This window comes from Cryptomeria japonica, chromosome 1 (assembly GCF_030272615.1).
Source record: "Cryptomeria japonica chromosome 1, Sugi_1.0, whole genome shotgun sequence".
NCBI lineage: Eukaryota > Viridiplantae > Streptophyta > Pinopsida > Cupressales > Cupressaceae > Cryptomeria > Cryptomeria japonica.
The window spans coordinates 523,969,876-523,993,458 of NC_081405.1; the positions used below are offsets into that span (position 1 = coordinate 523,969,876).

The 23,583-nt window shown below is 36.9% G+C and overlaps 1 protein-coding gene across 2 annotated transcripts in view; it reads left to right on the forward strand.

The window, feature by feature from the left end:
* LOC131060109 (uncharacterized) overlaps positions 1-23,583 on the forward strand; it is a 125,844-nt gene that overhangs the window by 19,700 nt on the left and 82,561 nt on the right. For both annotated transcript variants that reach the window (XM_057993224.2, XM_057993217.2), the window contains exon 4: positions 14,532-14,606. In XM_057993224.2, coding sequence (XP_057849207.1) covers positions 14,532-14,606 — 75 coding nt within the window. The remainder of the gene's footprint in view (positions 1-14,531; positions 14,607-23,583) is intronic.

Consider the following 23,583-nt stretch of genomic DNA (forward strand, 5'->3'; position numbering starts at 1 on the left):
GTCAGTGTTGAGAAAGCATTATCAAAACAAGCCTGGAGAGAAGCAATGGTTGAAGAATATCAGTCCATCATGAAAAATGATGTATGGGATATTGTCCCTAGACCTAAACATAAGTCAGTTGTATCATCAAAATGGCTATTCAAAATCAAGTATGCTCCAGATGGCAGTATTGATAAACATAAAGCCCTATTTGTTGCTAGAGGATTTTCACAGAAAGAAGGCATTGACTATGAGGAAACATTCGCTCCAGTAGCTCGTTACACATCTATCAGAACCATACTTGCAATTGCAGCCTCTAAAGGATGGAAAGTACATCAAATGGATGTCAAAACTGCATTCCTAAATGGTAAGATTGAGGAAGAAGTCTACATTGAACAACCAGAAGGATTTCTCACTCATGACAAAAATAAATTCGTATGCAAGTTAAAGAAAGCACTCTATGGACTCAAACAAGCTCCCAGAGCATGGTATGAAAGAATAGATCAATATTTGAGCAAATTGGGGTACTCCAAAAATATTGCAGATCCTAATATATACTTCAAAATTGAAAAAGGAGACATGATAATCCTTGTTCTCTATGTTGATGACTTACTCATTACAGGAGAAGACAATCTAATAGATAAATGTAAAAAGGACCTAGTAGCTGAATTTGATATGAAGGATATGGGCCTACTACACTACTTTCTAGGTCTTGAAATTATTCAAAACAAAGATCATATTCTCCTCAGTCAAAAGAAATATATTTCTGATATTCTGAACAGATTTGGTATGGTAGATTGTAAACCTCTTGCTACTCCTATGGAGACAAATCTTCAGAAATTAAAGGATGAAGCAGAAAACTCAGAACCTGCAGATGTGACACTCTTCAGACAGATAATTGGATCTCTCATGTATCTGGTGAATACACGTCCTGACATTTGCTATGCCACAAATGTACTAAGTCACTTCATGTGTGAACCAAAACATATTCATCTAGTGGCAGCTAAACACATCTTGAGATATTTAAAAGGAACAAGTGATCTTGGACTAAAATATGACAAGACTGAAATTCAACTTCAAGGTTATTCAGACTCAGATTGGGCAGGAAGTACCACTGATCGGAAGAGTACCACAGGAGTTTGTTTCAGTTTGGGTTCCGCAGTAATATCTTGGTTTAGTCGGAAGCAATCAGCTGTAGCTCAGAGTTCGACAGAGGCAGAATACATGGCTGCATCTATGGGAGCTAGAGAAGCAGTATGGTTAAGAAAATTACTTTTTGACTTATTTGGTAAACCTCTATTACCTACCATTATTCATTGTGATAATCAGAGTTGCATCAAGCTCTCTGTAAATCCTATTTTTCACAATCGGTCAAAGCACATAGAGATTCCATATCACTATGTGAGAGATATGGTAGACAGAAAAATTATTAAACTAGTCTACATCAGCACTGAGGAACAAAATGCTGATATCTTCACTAAATCCCTTGCAAGGGTGAAGATAGAATTCTTCAGGAACAAAATTGGTTTGATCAAAATATGAACTACTAATGTACATTTCATTCATAAATATATATATATAATTTTTGAAATATTTCAAACTTGTGCGAAGATGACGATCTTCTGTTTATCGTTTCTATTTCAGGGTGACGATCCTGACAATAGAAACCAGGTCTCAAGATAGACTCCCGAAAGGGGTTGAGCCGGATTGGTCCGGACATCTTGTTACCAAAATCATCACTTGTTTAACAATTATTTAAGATAGACTCCCGAAAGGGGTTGAGCCGGATTGGTCCGGACATCTCAAATATGTATATTGTTATAAGTGATAAATTATCATGATATGACATTTTGAATTGAGTCATATATTTTGATGTGAAAATTCTACAAACTTGGTAAACTCTCTCTCAAGAGGGAGTGTTAAAATATGTTCGTTCGTGTTTACGAAAATGACGTAAAACTATTATATATATATATATATATATATATAATGAGTTATAGTATATATATACTAATATAATATATCAATCATTAATTATGTTATACATATATATATATATATATCATAATATATATAAAACTCTAAATATTAATCGAATGGTATAATCTACAATTCATAAGTTAACTATGTATCACGATACTATCGTGATTGTTATACATAAACAGTCACGGTATTATCGTGACTGTTCATGTATAACAGTCACGATAACTATCGTGACAGTCCTATTTACAATTAGTTAATGCCGACAGGTTATAAAACAGCGACTATATTATTATTATGTCGTTTGTTAGGAAATAGTCGGTATTCAAAAGACGTGACTGTTGACATTTACATCGATTCAACTTATATATATAGTTGATCTTCATTGGTCAATCAATCAATCACAACGGCAATTGCATTGATCAACGAATATCAACTATACATAATATATTTATATATTAGTATCTTCTGATCCAATTTCCTTAACAATGACTGCTTCAACCCATACAAATATCATTTTAGTTTACAAACTAGATACTCATTTCCCTTCATTATGAATTCTTTAGGTTGACTTATAAATTTTCTCTAGATCTCCATTAAAAAATGTGGTCTTGACATCCATCTGCTCCACTTCAAAATTATTTGCTACAGCCATAGATAACATTTTTATGCAACTCAATTCAGCTATAAAATAAAAAATCTCATTGAAGTCTATTCCCTATATCAAGGAATACCTTTTGCCACCAATTACACCTCGTACCTCTCCAATGTATCATTTTCTTTGATTTTCTTCTTGAACACTCACTTGCAGCCTATGTGCTTCCTACCTTAGGCAGATTGACAAAGTCCTAAATTTTAAATTGTGTCAATACGATCATTCTCCTCTTTCATGGAATTCTCCAAGAGTTGTTCTCCTTAGAAGCGAGAGGTTTCCTATAGATTTTTGTTCATCATTAGTTAAACAGTGTGTATTATCTGTCAAATGATTTTTTTTGCCTTGTAGACCTTCTTATAGTTAATAGTGGGGAATTTTTTCCCGTATTTGCATTCCACTCTTTATTAGAATTTGTGCTTGATATTGCTACATCATTTCCATCCATAATGTCATCCCCACTTGGCTCTTCATTTGCAATGCATCTTATTGCTCTAATTTATGTTCAAAACGTATCTTGTTGCTCTCCTTTACATTTGGTTGTTCTTTTTTGGATAAAACTCTAAGTTCCTTGGAGATAACAACCCTTAAATAGAGAACTTTCTATGTCACTAGATTACAAAGCTTGTTGCCTTTTGCCTTTTGAACGTACCCAATGAAAATATACTTTTTATCCTTGAAATCTAATTTAAAATGTTTCTTTTTTGGCACATGAATAAATGCTACACAACCAAATACCTTTAAGTGTTTTATAAGAAGCATGCTACTTGTTCACATCTCATATGGTGTCTTATTCTCACACAGAGAAGTAGAAGATGTATTTTTCAAATAACAAGCACTATTAACTGCTTCAACCTAAATCTCCTATCCTAGGGCTATTGGTGTAAATAGTGATTTTATCAAAGCAATTAGTTTATAGCATACCTAGAGATAGTCCTATTCGCATTGTTTATGTCTTCACTTAGGGACTTTTACTATTTTGTCTCACCTCATGTGATTGAGACATGTGTATGCACTTAGTGAGACTCCTCTTACGCATGTGTATGCACTTAGTGAGACTCTTACACACATTACTTGCTCACACGCTTGTCAAGTGTGCTCACAAGTGTCCCACATATGGAGTGGTAGTTAGTAATTATTTCATACCTTCTCACACCGCTTGCCTATATATGCCATCTATGTACATATCATTCAACTCCTTGATAATATTCATTTGTCTTTATGTGTTCATAGTTTGTTGAATTTTGCTTTTTGCTTGTTGATCTTGAAAATCCCAACATGGTATTAGAGCCATGCTAGCAAAACCCTTCCCAAATCCCGCACCTAGAACTATTTTTAACATTTGAGTGCTGGTTCAAATTGTTTCTATGAGTGATCTATTAAAATATAGATGCAATGTGATGTCCCCACTATAGTTAGTCCCTGTGACTGATGGGTTAGCCTATTATTTTGGACTCTCGTAGGCTAACATTATGGATAGAGAGTCTCTGTGGCAGTTCCATTTCTTCAGTTCAGTCTTGGGTTCAGTTCCAGGGCCTTAGCAGTTGGTGTGTGGGCTCAGTTGAGGGATTTACTATTTTTAGTAAGTCAATTTGGCAGTTGTGATATTTGTAGTCAAGGCACCTGGACACATGGGGGTTATTCATTGTTGACTCCAGCTTCTGACGGCATGTCAAAAGATTGAATATTGAAGGAGATATTAATATTCTAGTGGTTAAGTTAATTAATTAACTTATAAGGTTATTATAAAGTCATAAAGTGACTTTAATATATTTTATAACCACTTAATATTACAAAGTGATTTAATTAAAATCACTTAAAATCACTTAAAATCACTTAAAATCACTTAGGTGAAATATGACACCCAAGTTGACTATAGAGTTATGCAAATTGATTAAAATACATTTTAATGTATTTAAAATGCAATTAGGCGTACATATTGGAAATCGTGCCAGTTGGGGGTTATAAGGGATTTGGAAGCAATTCAAACTCCATTATTGATTATTTGACATTGCTTGTATTTTGGATTGTCCGAGACAAGGGTTTCAAAGGGTTTTCTATTGAAGAACGTTCATTCTTCATGGCTCTGTGATTCTGAGGTTGTGAGAGATCAGCTGAATTATTGCAAACTGAGAGGGCTTCACATAGAAGTTTTCAAGTGCTTCATCGGAGGTTATTTGTGTTAGTTATTTGCAGATTTGGAATAAGGAAGGAGGCAATACAGTTTAGAAGCCTCATTAGCAGCATTCTTTCAGTTTAATAACCAGCCGTACAAGATTCATTGTTGGCCGTACCAATTTGGTTGGCACGTGGGGCTCCAGAAAAGAGGTGTTTTGCCTGGGAGGCTGGAACGCCTACCCAAAGTGCATTTTGAATGCACAATTCCCAACGCCTAGTCCTTTCAAGCTATTCTACCTACTTTCTAGCTTAGAGAAATCATTTCCTGGACTTGTACGGCCATTTTGGTCAGTTTCTTGGTTTTGGCTGGCAAACACCAAATTTCTTCATTTAAAATAAGCTAAGGACCCACGGGTATGCAATTAGCAGTAGGTTTTATTGTAACAGGTATCTTATTCATAATATAGTTGCAGTTGCTCTCAATTTTAGTTCTATTTGATTTTATGTGCAATTCTTGCCTGGCACATGTGTTATTTTATGCTTTAAATTTATTCAAAAACCTTGAAAATCCAAAAACACAACAGCAATAGCATATCAAGAGAGTTAGAACCAGCAGGGTTCTTACATGCAAAATATCTATTTGTTATGAGTTTGCTAGATCTTCGTGTAGATGTGGGAAGGCAATTCAAAAGTTTCTATAGGCGACTCAACCCTCTAGGGGAAGTATTTAGTTTTGAGTGTTTGATCTTTGTAGATCTAGCACATAACACTCAACTTGTAGAATGTGTGAGAGGAGGTCATGTATTGCCAAGTGATATTGGCATCCCCAACAATTATATGCTGCTCCACAGTGCAAATAATGGTGCCATGTTGGTGTTGTTGCTGTGGCAGTCCCTGGGAAAATCAAAGACTTGTTGGAAACTTGAGTTGTTGTGTTGTGTTGTCATTGATGTCAACTTGTTTGGTGTTGTCATTGATGTCATTGTGTGTTGTATGGGTGTTGCATATGGTCTGGAAATGAATACTCTGATGTTGTTGTGTGGTCTGGTAGTAAGTATAAGGTGTTTCCGGAAGGGTGGTGTAGTGGAAGTTTCAATATGTAGGAAATAGTATTAATGCAGGAAAGAGTTTTTAATGTCCTTGTGGAAGAATGCTTTGCGTTCCTCTAGTATGTGAAGATTATGGAGTGTGGTTCTGGATATAATGTTTATGATCTATGTATGTTGTGCTATCAGGTTTATAGGTCCTCTGTAACTCAAATGGTAGAGTTAGCTTTTACTGTTTCTAATAATGGGGCGTTTGTCAGAACTGGTCCAGAGAATGTTTGGCGGTTCTTTGATATGTGTTTTTCTGTGTTGCAGTTTGGAGGACACATTTATTTGGATTGTGCAGTGTTCTAGTTCAGTTTTCTAGTGATGGTCTAATTGGCAAGTGAATTTATATTGTTATGAGTTTAGTGTTGTTAGCTGGATTGGTTTCTGGTTGACTGAGGTGGTGTATCCTATTTGGATCATGTTCTTTTGGTTTGGATATGTCTTGGTGGTTGAGTTTGGATGTTGATATGGGTCTCACTGTGGTGTGTGTATATCTGCATTGAGTTTTGTGCATTGGACAATATTTTTGGGCCGACTGGTTAGCGTGCTACATTGTTCATCTACACGTTTCATTTGGTGCTGACTTTGGAGGATGTGTTAGCATGTGTGGTTCGTTGGAATCATTTGAAAAGGTTGTGTTGTGATGTGTTTGGGTCCTTTTTATCTCCTGGAGTGGACCGCAATGGATGTTATAGGTCCGAGTGTCTGAATTCGTGTAATATTGTTTATTCTTTCTGTGGCCGACCCTCAACTAGGGTTTTAATGAATAATCTTGTATATATATGAGTGTAGATGTATGAGTTGAGCATGGGATGTATGTGAATTGATATGATATGGATATGAATGATGCGTAAACATATTTTGTATAGCAGAAGTGCGAAAGATAGTTTGTGAAGAGCTTTGGGATAGTGTTTGAAGTCAGATGTGTTTGCCATGATATTGGTCGCTTGACATAGTGGTTCAAGGACTTGACATAGTGGTTCAAGGACAATTTCATGATTGGGAGATCTTGTTCATTTTAGTTCATTGATCCTTTGCACTTGTTGGAAGGTGTGTTCCTTTTAGTAGTTTGTGCAGCCTTAGTCTTGCAAGTCCTTTAGGAGTAGTGAGTTCCTTGGCCTTGAGCCTAAACATTGTAATCAAATATTCATATTGCGAGTATGATGCTCACTGTGGCTTTTCCTTGTTTAGGGTTTTCCACATAAATTTGGTGTTCATGTGATTGTTGTGCTTTGTGCTTTCATGTTTCATAATTGCAATAATAAGTTAATTGTGGTTTAAAGTTTGATAGATCAGAAGTAAAGTATTTTTGAGGTCTAGACTGATTCACCCCTCCCTCTTAGTCCTTTGGTGTGTTCAACAAGACCATGTCCATGGCATATGAGGGCCAAAAGATTGTTGTGCACACCTTGGTAGTTTACAAAGGCTCCTATCTTTCCATTGGTCGCTACTAATTTCAATGCACCATAACCATTGTTTGCAATGTGATGAGGATCCATTGGTGGTGCTATTTTGACATTTTCTTGAATGGGTGGCTATATTAACAAAAAGAGCATTCTTCAGCAACTATACATTGCACCATCCATTTATAGGCTATGCCTTAATCAAAGCCGTAGAAAGAAAGGAGTTGAGGTCGCCATCTCCATTTGCTAAGTTAGCGGCTTGGTTTATCACCATGCTTAAAGAATCAATCTGGTCATCTACACCTTTCTTCTTACCAAATAGATGTGTTATCCTATTGTGGAGGCAACATGGATTGGATCTTCATTTGCAGTGGCAGGCATTCTGCTAATTCCTCTGTGCTCAGTCGTAGCATTTATAGTAGGCACCATGCTTTAACTCAGCTATGCGATATCTAATTTGGTGGTCCATTCTCTTGCATAAGTTTTGGCAAGAAATCAGCGAACAAAGATTATAGGTTTGATTTGTTTTCAACATTAAAATGCCCTCCAACAACAGTAACAGTCACATTCACCAGCATTTCAGTGCGACATGCACACTGTTCTTGCACCACTACCACCTTTGGTTTGACTGTATCTACACCAGGTTTAAAATGCGTATAAGCATTTGGTTTTGTTGTACTAAATTTTGGTTTATAGCACTTCTATGTTAAACCGTCCATCCTCACTTTGTCATTACATGTAAAGTTCATGTTAAACAATTAATAGTAATACTAGCAATGTATGTTGACCTATAGAGGTTAACAAATATATGTCTTGTCATCAGAGGGGGTAGCATTTTCATTTTTCAGTGCTTGTAAAGTGGGCAGCATCATTCACAACAATTTAAATTGATGATATATGTCATGGTTTTCAACAAACCTTGTACGCTCGTTTGATGAAGACGAAGGGTGAGGCTTGAGTTGGCGGGAGCCCAAATCCTCCCTACAATCAAAACCATTGTATTTTACACTTCATGCTGATTCCAATGAGTAGTTGGAAGGTTAGGTTTTCTCTCATCTTAGACCATTTTTTCTATTTTTAGTACAAATTTATTTAAAAATAGGTCATTTTATGGGAAACTGTTTGTTTAATGACTTTTGATCGGTAGCTCGAAATTGAGCACTTTTTTTTTCAAAAGTTAATGTTTCAACATTTCCTAGACAATGGACCTTGTTATGTTGTAAAAAAGCACTAAGTTATAAAACGCCAAAAATTGGGGGGTCTCCTACCATTGAATCAAGGAGGGTGTATTGAGTTGTGCCTATGTGCAGTTCCATGAGTTGTGTCATGAACACTTACACATTTCCCTTACTAGTATTTCTCTTGAAAGGTTGTCTTGATTCGTGTCTTTGTGCACTTTCGTGAAGTCATGCCTTTGAGCACTTCTATACCTTCTTGAGCACTATATGGAGATGAACAATGTAGTCATATGACATGCATTGCGATCTCATTATACATCATATGGAGATGAACAATGTAGCCCTTTGACATGCATTGCAATCTCATTATCTTGTTGCTACTTCTGTCACTTGTAGCACAATATGCATACTAGTTTTTAGTATTGTAGGCTTGGAAACTAGTATGATGACATTCAATCTATGGATCATGTGCAAACTTCAGAGACATTCATATTACTTCCTACATATTTGGAATGGGAAATTATCTTGCACACATTTGTGGTGTTGTTTAGCGAGTGTGGATCATCTTCGTCATCTAGTGTCAAGCATTTCCCAACACTACATGCATCACATTATGGGGGGGCTTCATAGTCTCTCATTTCTCTCCTATGGGGAGAATATTCATTGTACATTATGATTAGAAGTAGTCCTTGGAAGGTTATCATGTGACCTTGTTTCTATGACTTATCTTCTTCACTTTTACATTCACTTTGTATCATTGGGTTTTCTCTTTTACTCCGTTTTATGAGAAGTTTGTACATGAGTACTTAACATGGCTTGTAGCCGGGACCTATCATCATCATCATTATATACATTACTCGCTAAGTTACACCTAAGGTGGGGGGGGGGGTGGTTGTTGGTGTAAATTGTGACTTTATCAAACTAGTTAGCTTATAGCATACCTAGAGATAGTCCTATTCACATTGTGTAAGTCTCCATTTTTTGTATTTTTCTCACCTCATGTGGTTGAGACATTTGTGCTCACTTAGTGAGACACCTCTTGCACAGGCACATGCCACTTGCTCACACACTTGTCAATTGTCCTCACAAATGTCCCACATATGGAAGGCTATTTAGTCATTATTTTGTACCTTCTCACTTCATTTGCTTGCCTATATGTGCAAGCCTTCTATGTACATATCATTCAACTCTTTGATAATATTCATTTGGCTTTGTGTGGTCATTGTTTGTGGGAGTTTGGTTGATCTTGAAAATCCTAACAAGGACAATATTTCTTGTTAGTGTGAACAAGGTATATTACTAACTTGTTTACCTATTACATCCTATTGACATTAGTTTGCTTGGGGCATATTTACTTTGTCTCAACTCTCAAGTCATAAAATTAAGACATTTGTCATGACCCTATGTTGTCTCATGTCTCATTTTTGCCTACATATTTAGGGGGTTCTCATTGTAATTTCAATCCATTATAATCAATCATAGTCACGTACACATATTGTGCATTTGCATTCTTTGATAGAATAAAATTATTTTCTCATGTTTGTTCTTTCTTGTCTTTTCATTGAAGCTCCTAGATCTTGGATGGTTACCTCCATAACGAAATCGTGTATATGGTTTAGAGTTTGTGGGATTGCTTCTTGTTAGTTTTTTGAGAGATCTAGGTTGTTGGTCTTGGTTGTTCTTAAAAGTTTTAGTATGCTCTTCTTTTGCATCAAATGATGACCTAGAGAATTAGAAAAACTTGATTGAAATACTAGATTTTGAGGGGATAGCTCTTCGTGGTTTTTATATTGCAAGCTCATTTTGGAGCATGCTGGTGCAAATTTAGGTTCACCATTGAATTCAAGGTGTTCAAGAAAGTTAGTTTAGCTTTTTATTTTGTTCAAATTGGAAATTGAAGGTTATATCTACAAGGTTTTTTAGTTTAGAGGTGGTTACTAGATGCAAAGGGTAAGTATATTTTTGGAGCACTTTGGGTCAAATCTAACATTGACATTGTGTTCATAAGGCCCAAGAACCTAAGGATCAACTGTCAGTTTGTCAAAATAGAAAACTTTTTCCTTGAACCATTAGAAAACATTCCCCTTGGTCATATGGATTGCAAAGAATATTCTCTGCACAAGCAAAATATTATGCATAATCTTTGGCATAGTGTAGACATAGTGCAAATGCAATGTAAGTGTCATATTCATATACGTAAATAAATTTAAATTTTTTGTTGCATACCTTGTAGGTACAACAATGTATAATAGATTGTTACTTGTGATAGGCACAGGGTATGTGCCTGGTTAGCAAGTGCCACTTGACACCCTTTGTCGCGGTACATCAATGACCCCACCATTTGATAGCAGTTTGTACAGTCAGCCACCTAATTGATTGGAGAATATTTTGTTAGGTCCTATTGAAAACAATCATCCACGGCTGCAACCATCCTAGATTTTCAAAGAGTTGTTTATGGCTAATCATCAGGTGGTTTTAAGGCTAATATACACAGTTTTCACTTTCCGAAGTTGATTTTTCAATAATTGATGAGAGTTTTGAAAACAAAGGAAATATACTAATATTGAGGGGCATATTTTGTCTGTAGGTACTGTTGACAACAGCACTACATTAGCAACCCTTTCACCTGCAACCAAACCCCTAGTCTATTTGCATTTTGGTATTAGTATCTTATCTTCAAAGGCTCTGTTCTCGGTCATAGGAACTGTCATGCCCCGCCTAAGGTAGGGTTTTATAAATACCTAACATAGCACTAAGCTTAGAGCCGACTAATATAATAATAATAATAAATAAGAAATGATTTTTGATCCCCGACTGACATAAGCAGGCCAACCTGGATTAATTTCCTTAAAGGGCTGACCTAGGGTTTTGATAAGACTGGTGCTCCATAATGACGATGAGTTGTGTGGGTAGAACCTTAAGGGAATCTCCTATTGTACATTCTGAATATTATAAAAGTGATTAGAATTCTACTTGTAGCATTGTTGGATTATATGCTTATTTATCTTTGATAACTAACCTGATTGCATGCTCTAAATCAAGGTATTGAGTTGACAATTTACACTTCTCAACATCATCCATACCCCCTTGAGGGAATTCTAGGGCGAATTAAGTCCCAATAGGGGACATTACAATTGGTATCAGAGCTAACATCCTGGCAGCCTGTGAAATATTTAAAGAATTTTGAGAACTGAATGAGCAACAACAGATAATGAAAAGTTCTGAAAACAAACTTGTTTGGAAGGTTAAAGATGATAGGGATGTGGATGCTAAGAGAAACAACATATGAAGGAAGGTTGTATGCCTTCCAAGAAATGTAAAAAATCATCAAAATGCAAGCCAAGTGCCCCTCATGGGAGTCTAGGGGCTGCTGAGGTTAGCATCCATTTCATGTTCCTTGTCATGATGTAGGTTAGGGTTGAAAGGTAGTGCCCCTCATAGAATTCTGGGGGAAAGGGTTAGCATCCCTCATGGGATATGATGGCAGTGCTCCTCATGGATCCAATGGTAGCACCCTTGTTGCATTCCTTCTTATACAAGATAGGGTTGAGGGGTGGAGCCTGCATTTCCATGACCAAATTAAGGCCTTCAAGGCCATATGGACCTTTAATGGTATTTCTTCCCCTAATTTTATCACTTTTAACCAAACTCCAAAACCCTTCAAGGAATATGGGTGTTGAGGCCATAAAGTCGTAACTAGGCAATGTAAAAATGAGTTTTTGACAAAAAATTTAAAATCAAGTATTCTATAGGCATCTTGAAAAACTGCGGTTATTTGTGATTAAACTGGTTTTGAAAATCATGCCAACAATCAGAGGAAAAATGGGCAGCCTTAGTGCTATGGAATGAAAAAATCGGAGTATATAATCATACTTAGTATGGCAATTGACTTGTAGTTTATTGACAAATTTTTTGTGAAAAAACATGATTTACTGGCAATTTTATGCCTCAAAAAATGTGCTGTAGTTTTTAGAAAATTTGCAGTCCAAGCCAACTCAGATTGCCAACCCATCTGATCAACATTTATTGACATTTTTTTAATGATTTCTGCTTCACCAAGTACACCCACCCAATGGATTCAGAGCTCTCTGCAACACTCCCTATGACATCCATATTCTCAAAAACTCCTCCGTTTCACTACTAGAAGGTTTTCCTAGCTCTCAGCGTGCTTGCACACAGTTGTAAAACATTCTTGGTGGTCAGGGAACTTGCATTTCTCCTATAGAGCCCCTAGGAATGCATACTCAATTTAGAATGAGGATAGGAATATTGTTATTTTGGCGGTGACAAGATTATCACACTGGTAATGAGATTGATGAAAAACACATGGTAAAATCTGATTTGCTCGATCCTTTTGAGATAACTAATTTAGATCTTCTGCATTATTGCCTTGGTGTTAAATTCTGGAGATTAATCTGTCCACTTTTCTGTCACAAACAAGATGTGACAAAAGTTTTGTAGAAAAATTCCCTATGGTTGACTGTAAATTTGCTTCTATGCCATTGGATGTTAGTCTAAAATAGTCAGCCAACATTTAGTGAGGATTGTTAAGTCAGTGTACTAGCAATCTGTTGGTAGCTTGATCTATCTTGTGAATGCCAATCTGATTGTTTTTTTGCAGTCAGGTTTGTATTCATACTTAGGGCAACGCTGAAGACAGCATCGGACTGCAACAAAAAGGATTCTTAGACACTCTTAGAGAATATTAGATATTATTTTTTCTTATTGTTAAACTAGTTTTTTTTTTTTCAATTGATAGGTTACACAGATTCATATTAAGGGATTTGGTTGATGACAAAAATTCAATGATAAGCTATGTGTTTGATCTAGATACAGATACAGTCTGCTTAGCAAAGTTGATCTGCTGCCATTCTTTCCTTGATTAAGGCAATAATAGATGCAGTGTGAAAAACAATTCGCTTACACAAATGCGGTGATGTGCAATATTACAAATAACACAATTAAAGGAAACCCTAGGATTTTTTGACAATTTAAGTGTATTGAATTTCATTAAGATTCCAGTACATTGTGCTCATACAGAACTTGTTGAAGTTCAGCACCACTCCAGTAATAGCTCTTTTCCATTCTGGAGATGCAGGATCAGGACGCCTAATTAAATAATTTGCCAGGCCCAGAGAATAATTTTGGTTCAACAATTGGAGAACCACTGGGGGTGCTGAAACACTCACAAAAACAGGTTCAACAAGCCAAGCACCACTGGGAGATAGGTGGTTGGAATCCTTATATTGCAGAAGTAGGGTGCAAAGGTTATCCAGGATTCCATATTTCACTTTGTTACCCAAATTTGTTTGATCTGTGCTCATGCTTCTCAATCAAGTGCTACGACATTGATGTCCCCAGAAGAAGATTCAGAGGCAGTTTTAGGAGCATGATCCACATGGAAAGGATTGCATTAGCTGTTGTATCTTAATTACCACCTCTAGTACTTTGCCATTGGAAACTCTTTTCATCTTTTTAAATTATAATATATTTTCTCCTTTAGATCAGACATTTGAATGCATCATCACATTTTCTCCTTTCTAAAGGTGATTTCTGATGAGGAACTTTTCCCTTTTAGAATTCTTGATAGTCTCTTTTCCATTTCTATACTACAAATTTTCTTAGCTTCATTTCTTTCTTAGTTTTAGTTTATCTGATATCATACTTAATGTGTCCTGTCTTTTGGTCTATGCTTGGAGAAGTATGAGTATTAATAGCAAGAATTTTGATAACTTATCTTTTCTTTCCCATTATGAGAGTTGATGATAGAAGATAATGTTTCCTCTTGCTCCAAAGTTGATCATTGGCCCCCTGGGTTCTGTCTAATCATAATGTGATTAAGTGTTGTAGCCATTCATGGTCCTACAAGTATCTTTGGGAATGTTTTTCAGATTTGTTAGAGGGCTTTATACCTTGATCTGATGCATCGCAGTTAAAATTTCTGTGAATAATCTAGATGGATGTTTTTAAGATTTTCTATTTTTCTTTTGCCTCTTCTGTATTTTATGTAACTTAGTGAAGATACCCAGTGTTATTTTAGGTTTTAAAACTTTTTTCTGTTTAACAGTCTTTGATAATGGGATTAAATATGGCATTAATCTGTTATTTTGAATTCTGTGGTTGATAGCTATGAGAACAAGGAGACGGCTTTGAATTGCGGGAGTATGTTGAGAGAATGCACAAAATATCCTACATTGGCAAAGTGAGTCTTGTTGACATTGACAGAGTTAATCAATTTTCTTTCTACTCACAAGTTATGGTGTTATAGCACAAGTTTTGACTCTTTTGCTGGTGTTATAGCACAAGTTATGGTCTTAGCTTGTGCTTTAGTTTATTGTTTTCTTTGTGATTGATTATCTGGTCAGTCTAATGGTCAGACAATGTATTATGAATCCACAACCTCGATGACATTGTGTATATAAAGATTATGTGTTCATTAGCTTTGGTGTGAGTGCTTTTTCCTGTTGACAATTGACAAGTATGTTGTTGGTGTATGGATTGGATTTTCTCTTCTAAAAACGTAAATAACCAAAATATAAAAGTGCTTGTTTTTGTTTAAGGATTCAATAATTTTTCTTCGATCAGCTTCTAAACTGCAGCTTTGACACAAGACCAGAGAAGCTACATAAAGTTTAATGGTTCTAGATACCGTTATTTTTATGTTTGTGTTGTAAATTGTCTTTTAAACCATTTACAACTTTTTAACTGTTATTGGAATTAGATGTGGTGATTTAACTCTCTCCTTATTTCATGTTTTGTTTGTTTTTCCAGAACAGTTTGAGGTTATATATATGACTGGCAGAATTTGCAACTTGTTGAGCTTTCTTAGAAAATCTTCCCAGTTCCATAACTTCTTTTATGGCTATTGAATTATGTCACTGTTTTAGCATTTCCTTGCTTTTGCAAACTAAGAAACTGTCATTTCATCATTTATCCTTTGGAGAGCGATTTGTGGCTTGGGAAGTACATATCTGGCATTTGATACTTTTTCATATCCCTGAACATTCATAAGGTCGCAGCCTTTGCAAAATAAGATCACAACATTTATAGCAGTCAAAACCCACAAAATTAAAATAAATAGGGTCGACCTGAATATTTGATAGTATATATTTGAAGGCCCGACCAGAATTAAATAGCAGTAAATATTGAGGCGGGGGGGGTGGGGGATGGGGGGTGCTGACCTGATTAGGATATTTGTATTGCCACTAATGGCTGACTAAGGAAAAATTATAAGTATTTAAATTATGGTGGTAAGAAGGCTGACTGGGTCTGTTTGAAAAGATGCGACTCTTAAAAGGCATGACACCCTCCAGGAGATATATAAAAGAAAGAATAATACATCCAAGGAAGCATTTGTTGGTTTATGTCATTGATGTCAATGTCCTCTGTTCAGTTCGAGGCAGTTGACTAATCTATTTGGTGGAGCTTGTGCCACATGTATGTTGCTCATTGATTTTGAACTCTATTTTTATTCCTGTTCAATATGTGCCACCTGTGTGTTGGTTTCAGAACTGTTTTGTTCTGAGTCGGCTTTGACTTGGGCTTTGCTGGCTTCTGGGTAAGATGGCAGGAACTTTCGGTTTTGCAGATTGCACTGTGAATTCTCTGTTTTGCCAGAAGTCAGAAGAATCTGCAGTTGCAGTGAGCTGTTACGTTGTTTTTGGTAGCTCAGTTGTTCTTATTATTATTCGCATGATATGAGTCAGAAATATTCCTTTTTGGAGTCATCGATTGGCATTCTACATGAGTTACGGTTTGTTCTTGTTAAGAAATGTCTGCTGGATTTATTCCATGCTTTTGTTAATTCTTTCTGCGTATTCTGGAATAGATACAGAGTCGTTATCTCTGTCTGTCTGCCACTTTTCTGGCATGCATGGATGTGGAGGTGTGGTGATATGAAAAATGTGGCGTTTTTTCTTTTTAAGATATATTCTAGGCAGCGCAAGCAATATTTTTTTTAGGTTGCTGAGGTTGAAGTCAAAAACTGTGGAGCTGCGTATCAAGATGGGTGTGGTGTTTAGTTTCTTTGTGATGGTTCAATTTTCTTTTGATTGTTGAAAATGGAGCTGAGTTTTCATAAGGAAGCTGTTGGGATATGGTTGTTAGTGTGTGCTATTTGCAGATTCAGATTTCAGTTGGCTCAAAAATGTTGTTGAGTTAGTGGTCTGATTGTGAGTTTGGAAGCTCAATTTTTAAAAATGATTGATTGTTTTATCAGCAACATATATACATCTGTATGTTTGAAGTGTGTGATTTTTGAAAGGGGGATGTGCTGACGTGGCTAAAGTCGTGTCGCTAAAACTCTATCCGGCCAACACAAAATAGAATTTTCTAGTTGAGTATTCTATCCTCTCTTGTGTAAGGAATCCCTAATGCTGTTTTAGTTGATCAAAGGGGACAACTTCAAGGTTACAAATGTCAGGTCATGACTGCGGGATAACTCAGTAGTTTGATGTGTTTTGCTGGAAGCACAAGGGGCCTGATGTTTGCAACAAGCTGGTCTACATCTTATTCTCAAACTGGGAAATAAAAGCAAAGAAGAAGGGGTTTAGGAGATCCGAAGGACAGCAATAAGAATGACTAGTGTAGCGGGTAGACAGATTTCCATAAACAGATTCTTGTTTCGCCAGAGACACCCTCACAACTAGACAAGAACAGTGCAGTCTCCAAGGGATGAAGGATTTTCAGACCGGAGACACTCATTTAGGCACCCAATTCTGGCGTAGCCTAAGACGAACACCTGCAGTTGAACTAAGCATAGTAAGGTTCAGACTAACTATGCACGGCGGCCTACAATCAGCAGGTCACCAATGGTATGAACCAGAAATGCATCAAATACCCCCCCACATTTTGTCATTAAAATCATTGAACTCTAAAATTAATTAACTAAAGGAAACCATGCAAACAGAAGAAAACAAAGACAACAAACACCATATTTCAATGTTCATATATTTGCTTCAGCTAGCATTACAACAATTTCTGCAGCATATCCATTCTACTCCTATTCTGAAAACTGTCTAACTCTAAAAAATCTAACTAGAATCTAACTATCTAACCCTAAAAATCTAACCTTCTAATCTAATCTGCTCCAACTGTCTACAAAAAAACTCTAACCCTTTACAAGAGAAAGGCATCCTGCCTTTTATAGATTTTACAATTTCAATCGATGTCCAAGATTGACTGCATCCAACAGTCCTGATCTACCTTCTAGAAGCTTGGCAGCTTTAACCCATGCCTACTCAATTCTCAGCTATCCACCCAACCACATTTCCAACTGCCTACAACTGTTTTGCTTTAATTTGGTCAATTAGGTAGTTGGACATAGCTGATCTGTGTCCCTTTTATTTAAAATACATTAGGTGGGGCCCACAGGCAGGTGTCTTTTTGCAATAAACAATTTCAGATTTTAGAAACTGAATTTTTGGAATTTCTTCCAGCTGTGTATCCTTCTCAGAATGCATATTTGGTAGCATTCTATATGTTCTTTTGTCTTCAGTTTGGTTGGTGGACTTCCACTTGTCGTCCGGTGGTGCGCTTCCCCGAGGTTCATGTTTTCATCTTGCGCTTTGCATCTTTGCTTTCTTGGCTTTGATCGTGATGAGGTCTTCAATTTGCGTTTAGGTTTTTGCTTTGGCTCTTCTCGACGTCGTCCTGCAAACAATCAATTTCAACTTTTAATAATCATTTTGAAAAATTAAATAAATTAATTTAACAATCATATTAAATCTATTTAGGTAATGTCGAACTCTGTAGTTTAAATGCCTTCTCTTTGATAATGAAATTCAGCCATTTTGAGAGAACTGTGCAAACTTTATCCCTTTAGATTTGTATGCCTAACTCCTCTTAGTCCCAAAATTCGGGAATTTTAGTGAAAAGGCACGACTTTGGATCTTGACTCGGGTATATATTAAGAGAATTGCGAACTAGTGAACTTCTTACAAAATGAATAAAAATGCCGAGCTTCGCTCTATATGCCTTCCTTGACAAATTATAAACGTGGGCTTTTGGCAAAAAGGGTGAGAAGATGCCTAAGTTATGTCAAATTCAGGCCCTCTAAGGGAAATGTGCGATTAGTTTTTAAAATGCCAAACTTTATTTCAAACATCTCTCACACTTTGTTATTGCTTAGTAATGAAGAAATTCGGTAAATTTCTCTCAAAACCAAAGAAAGTGCCGAACTTAGGTTTATATGCCCATTTCTTTTGATTGAAACTCGGCCATTTTATTAAAAATGTGAGTTTCATTGTTTGGCTAAAAACTCGGGCTTTTTGCGAATTTGAAACCTTGGTCTTTAGTTTGAATGATTTCGGCCAATGTGATGATATCGCGTGATTTTGAAGGTTTTTTTTTGGACTTTATGATTTTTCGGTTTAATGAGCCACTTTGTGCGTTTCTGGCTTTCCCAAGTTTTTCGGTCGAAATGAGCCTTCACGCGAATTAGACTCCTTTATGATTTTCGGCCTTAATAGTTGAATTGAGCGAGTTTGAAGCTTAATGAGATTTTCGAGCATATGAGCCCTTCTGTGCAATTTTGAACTTGGCCCTAGTTTCGGCCTACTAGGCAACTTTGCAAACTTGGTCTCATTTTCGGCTAAATTGGGGCTTTTGCACGAATTCAGACTCTTACCCTATTTTTGGCCTAGATGAAGGTTTGGCATGAATTTGAACCTTATTAGCCAATTTCGGCTCATTGGCTTACTTTGTGAGACTTGGCCTTTGTCTATTTTCGGCCTAGAAGCCGATTTTGAGAGTCTTTGAGTGGTTTTTTGGTCTTAGAGGCCGAATTGTGCGACCCTGTCTTTAGCCGGTTTTGTGGGCTTTTGAACTTTGCATTTTGGTCTCTTGGGCTGAATTTGGGGAGACTTATTGACACTTTTAGAGGGCCTGAGAGGCGCGATTTAGTCTTCTCAAAACTTGTAGGGTGATGGGGGTGACTTTGGATTTGATTTGGTTATTTAGACTCTTCATCGCGTGAACTTAAATTTGGGATTCTATTGGCTTCAGGTTGCTTTGTCTGACATGGAACACTTACCTTCTTTCTTCAATGCATAGCAACGGGCAAAGCAAAAATTGAGGGTCCTTGTCCAGGACAGGGGTGTGTGTGCGACATGCACAAAAGGATGGTTGATTTTCGAGAGTCTTGATTAAAACGTTTCTGTTTGAAGATGAGATAATCTTTATTCCCATACCATTTTGAGTGTTGTACTCAGCGATAAGATTCACTGTGTTGTGAACTTAATGGAGAATATCAACAGCTAAGCGAGCTGTATTAGTTCTCATTTTTTAAATAATTTATATTTTGAGAAGGTTGGAGCCTTTCTGTAAGAAGTTAATGTTTTGTAATCAGAAGTTGGTGCTTCTTATGTAATAGAGGTTGGAGCCTCAGATAGTCAGAGTTGGAGCTATGTATTGTAACCGGGTTGTTGCTCATTCATTTGCAGATTAGTAAACCGTGGTTTTTTACCTGAAAGGGTATTCCACATGATAAAAATTGTGTCTTTGTCTCTCTGATTATCTTGTTCCCCGTTTTATGTGTACAAAATTTTTAAATGTTAAAATACCGATTCACCCCTCCCCCTCTCAGTATTTTCTGTTTGTTTTTCAGCATTCAGGAAGAAAATGGAAAATAAGAAGGATAAACATTAAATCCATAATCAGGTTCAGATCCAACTGGAGTATGAATAGAATAAGCATTCAATATTAAATAAAGAAATAAGGCAATAAGGGCAGACATCAGAGTAATACATCCAAGGAAGCATTCAGGAAGAAAATGGAAAATAAGAAGAATAAACATTAAATCCATAATCATGTTCAGATCTGACTGGAGTATGAATAGAATAAGCATTCAATATTAAATGAAGAAATAAGGCAATAAGGGCAGATATCAGATGTTAGAGTTGTTTCTGCAAATTGGATTCTGAGTATATCATTGAATTACTCAAGTACAATCATATCAAAGCACATTCAGTAAACAAATACAATTACCAAGGAAGATTGAAACATTCAGCATAAGAGCGCATAAGTCTAGGATCGACTCATAGAAGTTGAACAACATATACACCATTGGAATTTATCTTCAGATCAGGCATAATACGACAGACTGATATTATATCAGATCTACTTTCCTCAGCACTTTCCTTCTCACAATCAATTGTGGTATATATATACATATTGCTTATGCATAATAGATAATGCTTAAGTGTATGATTATATGATAGAATAAAAGATATGCCTGATTGTCTGAAACCCATCTTGTAGGAAGGGCTTGGGGTGTAAGAGGTGGGTGATAAGAGGGTTACGTAAGTAGGCCGTCCTAGTGCTCACCATAGTGGTTCCTAGGACAAGAGGGCACTTACATAGAAGAGCCAAGGAACCTCCTTACAACCTCCACCCAACTCCACAAGATGGCACTTGTCTTTAGGAAGATGAGACATTGATGGGAAAAGCAGGTACAAGCCGCTAAGCAAGCAAAGAGGGCTCTGGCAGACATCCACTCTTCGACTTAGTGTAGAAATGGTTTCGGGCAGACCTATCATGACTGTTCCTCCAAAACCTAATATGCATGTATAATAATATTATGGATAGTAGTTGAATGCAATGTAATCTTGTCAACCCTAGTAATTAAATATACATATATTTTATATGTTTCTTATGTTATGATTGCAAGAAACACAAGCCTCCCTTCCTTGGCATGTGTACTTGCGTACTTGATATGGATATGGGTACAAAATGACCCAGATACGGTGTGGAAACCTGATGCAGAAGACAAATTCACCCCTACCTTCTAACACAAGCCAACTACACAATTGCAGAGACTCTTTGCATCTTAAATTAAAAATACAATAACATAAGATTGCAACTTACAAGCAATCTTTATTCATAACAAATCTATTTATAGTTAGGGCCTTTCATTGGCCTCTCCTACTCTCTTTACAAATTTACTGTCATATTCACACACATTATGGTCCAATCTTTCCTACTTGGCTGCAGCCCTTCATCGTTCTATCCTATGCAACCCACCACCTTCCTTAATGGCAACGAATCCCTTTATAATCTGCAATTTGTTTTTCTTCATCAATGTATGATGCTTAGCCGTTTTGCTTTCATTGGAAGCCAAACAATGTTTGCCGTTTCTTTTCACCTTTTGGAATTGATCGACTTCCCCTGCAGCCTATTTTGAGGAGATATTTTAATTAAAACAGAAAAAGTTTTTATTTGTTTACCCTTGTGCATCTTGCTATATTTATTTGAAGGAGAGTGTTGATGCCTGCTTAAGGCTTTGACAATGGAGACCGTAGGGTTCCAAGAAAGATGTTGACTTTTTCTTCCATAACACCTTACCATGTTCACACTGCTTCTTTATATTTATCGATGCCTTTTGTCATTTTGTCATTTTCTATTCACTCTTTTGGAGATGGAAACATAAGAGTTTGATGCAACATTTGTCAATTACATTAAATTTGTTTCAATAAATACGTTTTGAAAAGTAATTCACATCTCTTATATCCTTTGTTCGATACCTTGCTCCGAGGCTCCCATTTATCTCATGCTGGAATGGATGTTGGCAAAGGTTGCGGAATTTGTCTGCCTGCCAATTCATTTGCTTTAAAGTGTCTAAAGCCTTCTCACCAAATTCATTTTATGCTTACCTTGCAATCATTGTAAACCACGATGCCACATTTCTTTGAGGCAGTTTAAGCAGTTCACGGGCCTTGTCCATGTTTCCACAGTTTGTACATATGTAGACTACGGCAGCAGTTGCAAATACAACAGCTGACAAAATTTACTTTCTACTTCAATGGAGGTCCTTACGCTGTTTCAAGCTCCCATTATGACTTAGATCAACCACTAGAGACCAAAGGCAAGATTTAACTTGCTTATCACAACTGAATACAAAGATGCTAACCAAAACCAAAAACAAAGTGGAATTAAGAAAGCAAACTTAAAATGTTTTTGGGCAATGCGGGATTGCCAATCAACCCAGGATGCTCCTGCACCAGTCACGCTGGGTAAGAAAATTTTGTGAGTGGAACTCACAAAAAAGAGCTAGGTAGCTGTACTACCCTTTCAAGTTGCAAACAACCTGCAAGAAACTCCATCACTGATGTAGACAGAGATAGCTTCTTCCTCCGCCTCTTCTAGCACTTAGCTGGGACACTTGCTGACCTCCTCCACCAATTGTGCTCTCTTCTCCTCTTCCTTCTCATGGACTCAAATCCACCACATACCGTCTTCCTTTGCCAAAGCCATTCCCCTCTTTTTCTTCTTCGTGGGATCCAACCTACCATCATCCAACCTCCTCCTTCACCAAATAACCTGTACACTCTTTCTCTCTTTCGTGGAATTTGATCCACCACGAACCGACCACCTCCATCAAATCTCACTGACAACATCCTCTACTGCTTCCACACGCAAACACTCCATATCCCCATACAAATCTGCAACATTTACTTGCACTCTCTCTACAACTTCGACATGCTCATATGCAATATCTACTTGCATTAAGTCATCCTTATTTCACCAAACTCAGAAAAATCAGTTACCTCCTCAGCTGCTGCAATATCTTCTTTATCACCTCTTGCTGCAACTATAACCTCTTCACGTAGCTCGAATGCATCTTCTTTCTCATCTTTACTCAACATGATCTGTTTTGCGAGCAACGTGCCATCCTCTTCAGGTTCTTGATCAACCTTTGTTGGGACCTCTACCTTTTGAGCTTCATCTTCTACCTCAATCTGTGAGGTATTTTCTTCTCCATCGCTTTCATTGACCAATTGATGGTCCACCATAACCATGTTCTCTCTTTTCTCTTCATTCGTGTGGGCTGCTCTCATTACTCTCATCCTCTGACTGCAACTATTTTCTTCAATGGACTTTTCCATATCCCATAACTCTTTTCCCATTATCGCTCCAAGAATGAAATCAACACGGGCCTCTTCATGACCCACCTCTTTTTTTTGTTCGGAATCATCATCTTTGTTGCAATCTTCAACTCTACAATTTGCAAAACATTGCGGCTTTGAGTTGTCAACCGATCAGGACATCGCACATCTACAACGATCCTTTTGAGCTCTCTGCAATTGTTTCACACTCTCAAGTGTGAACTGCCTCACAATTGGCGATCTGTTCACACAACTCCTCTCTTCACTCGCAAGTCCTAGTGTAGATTGCCTCACATT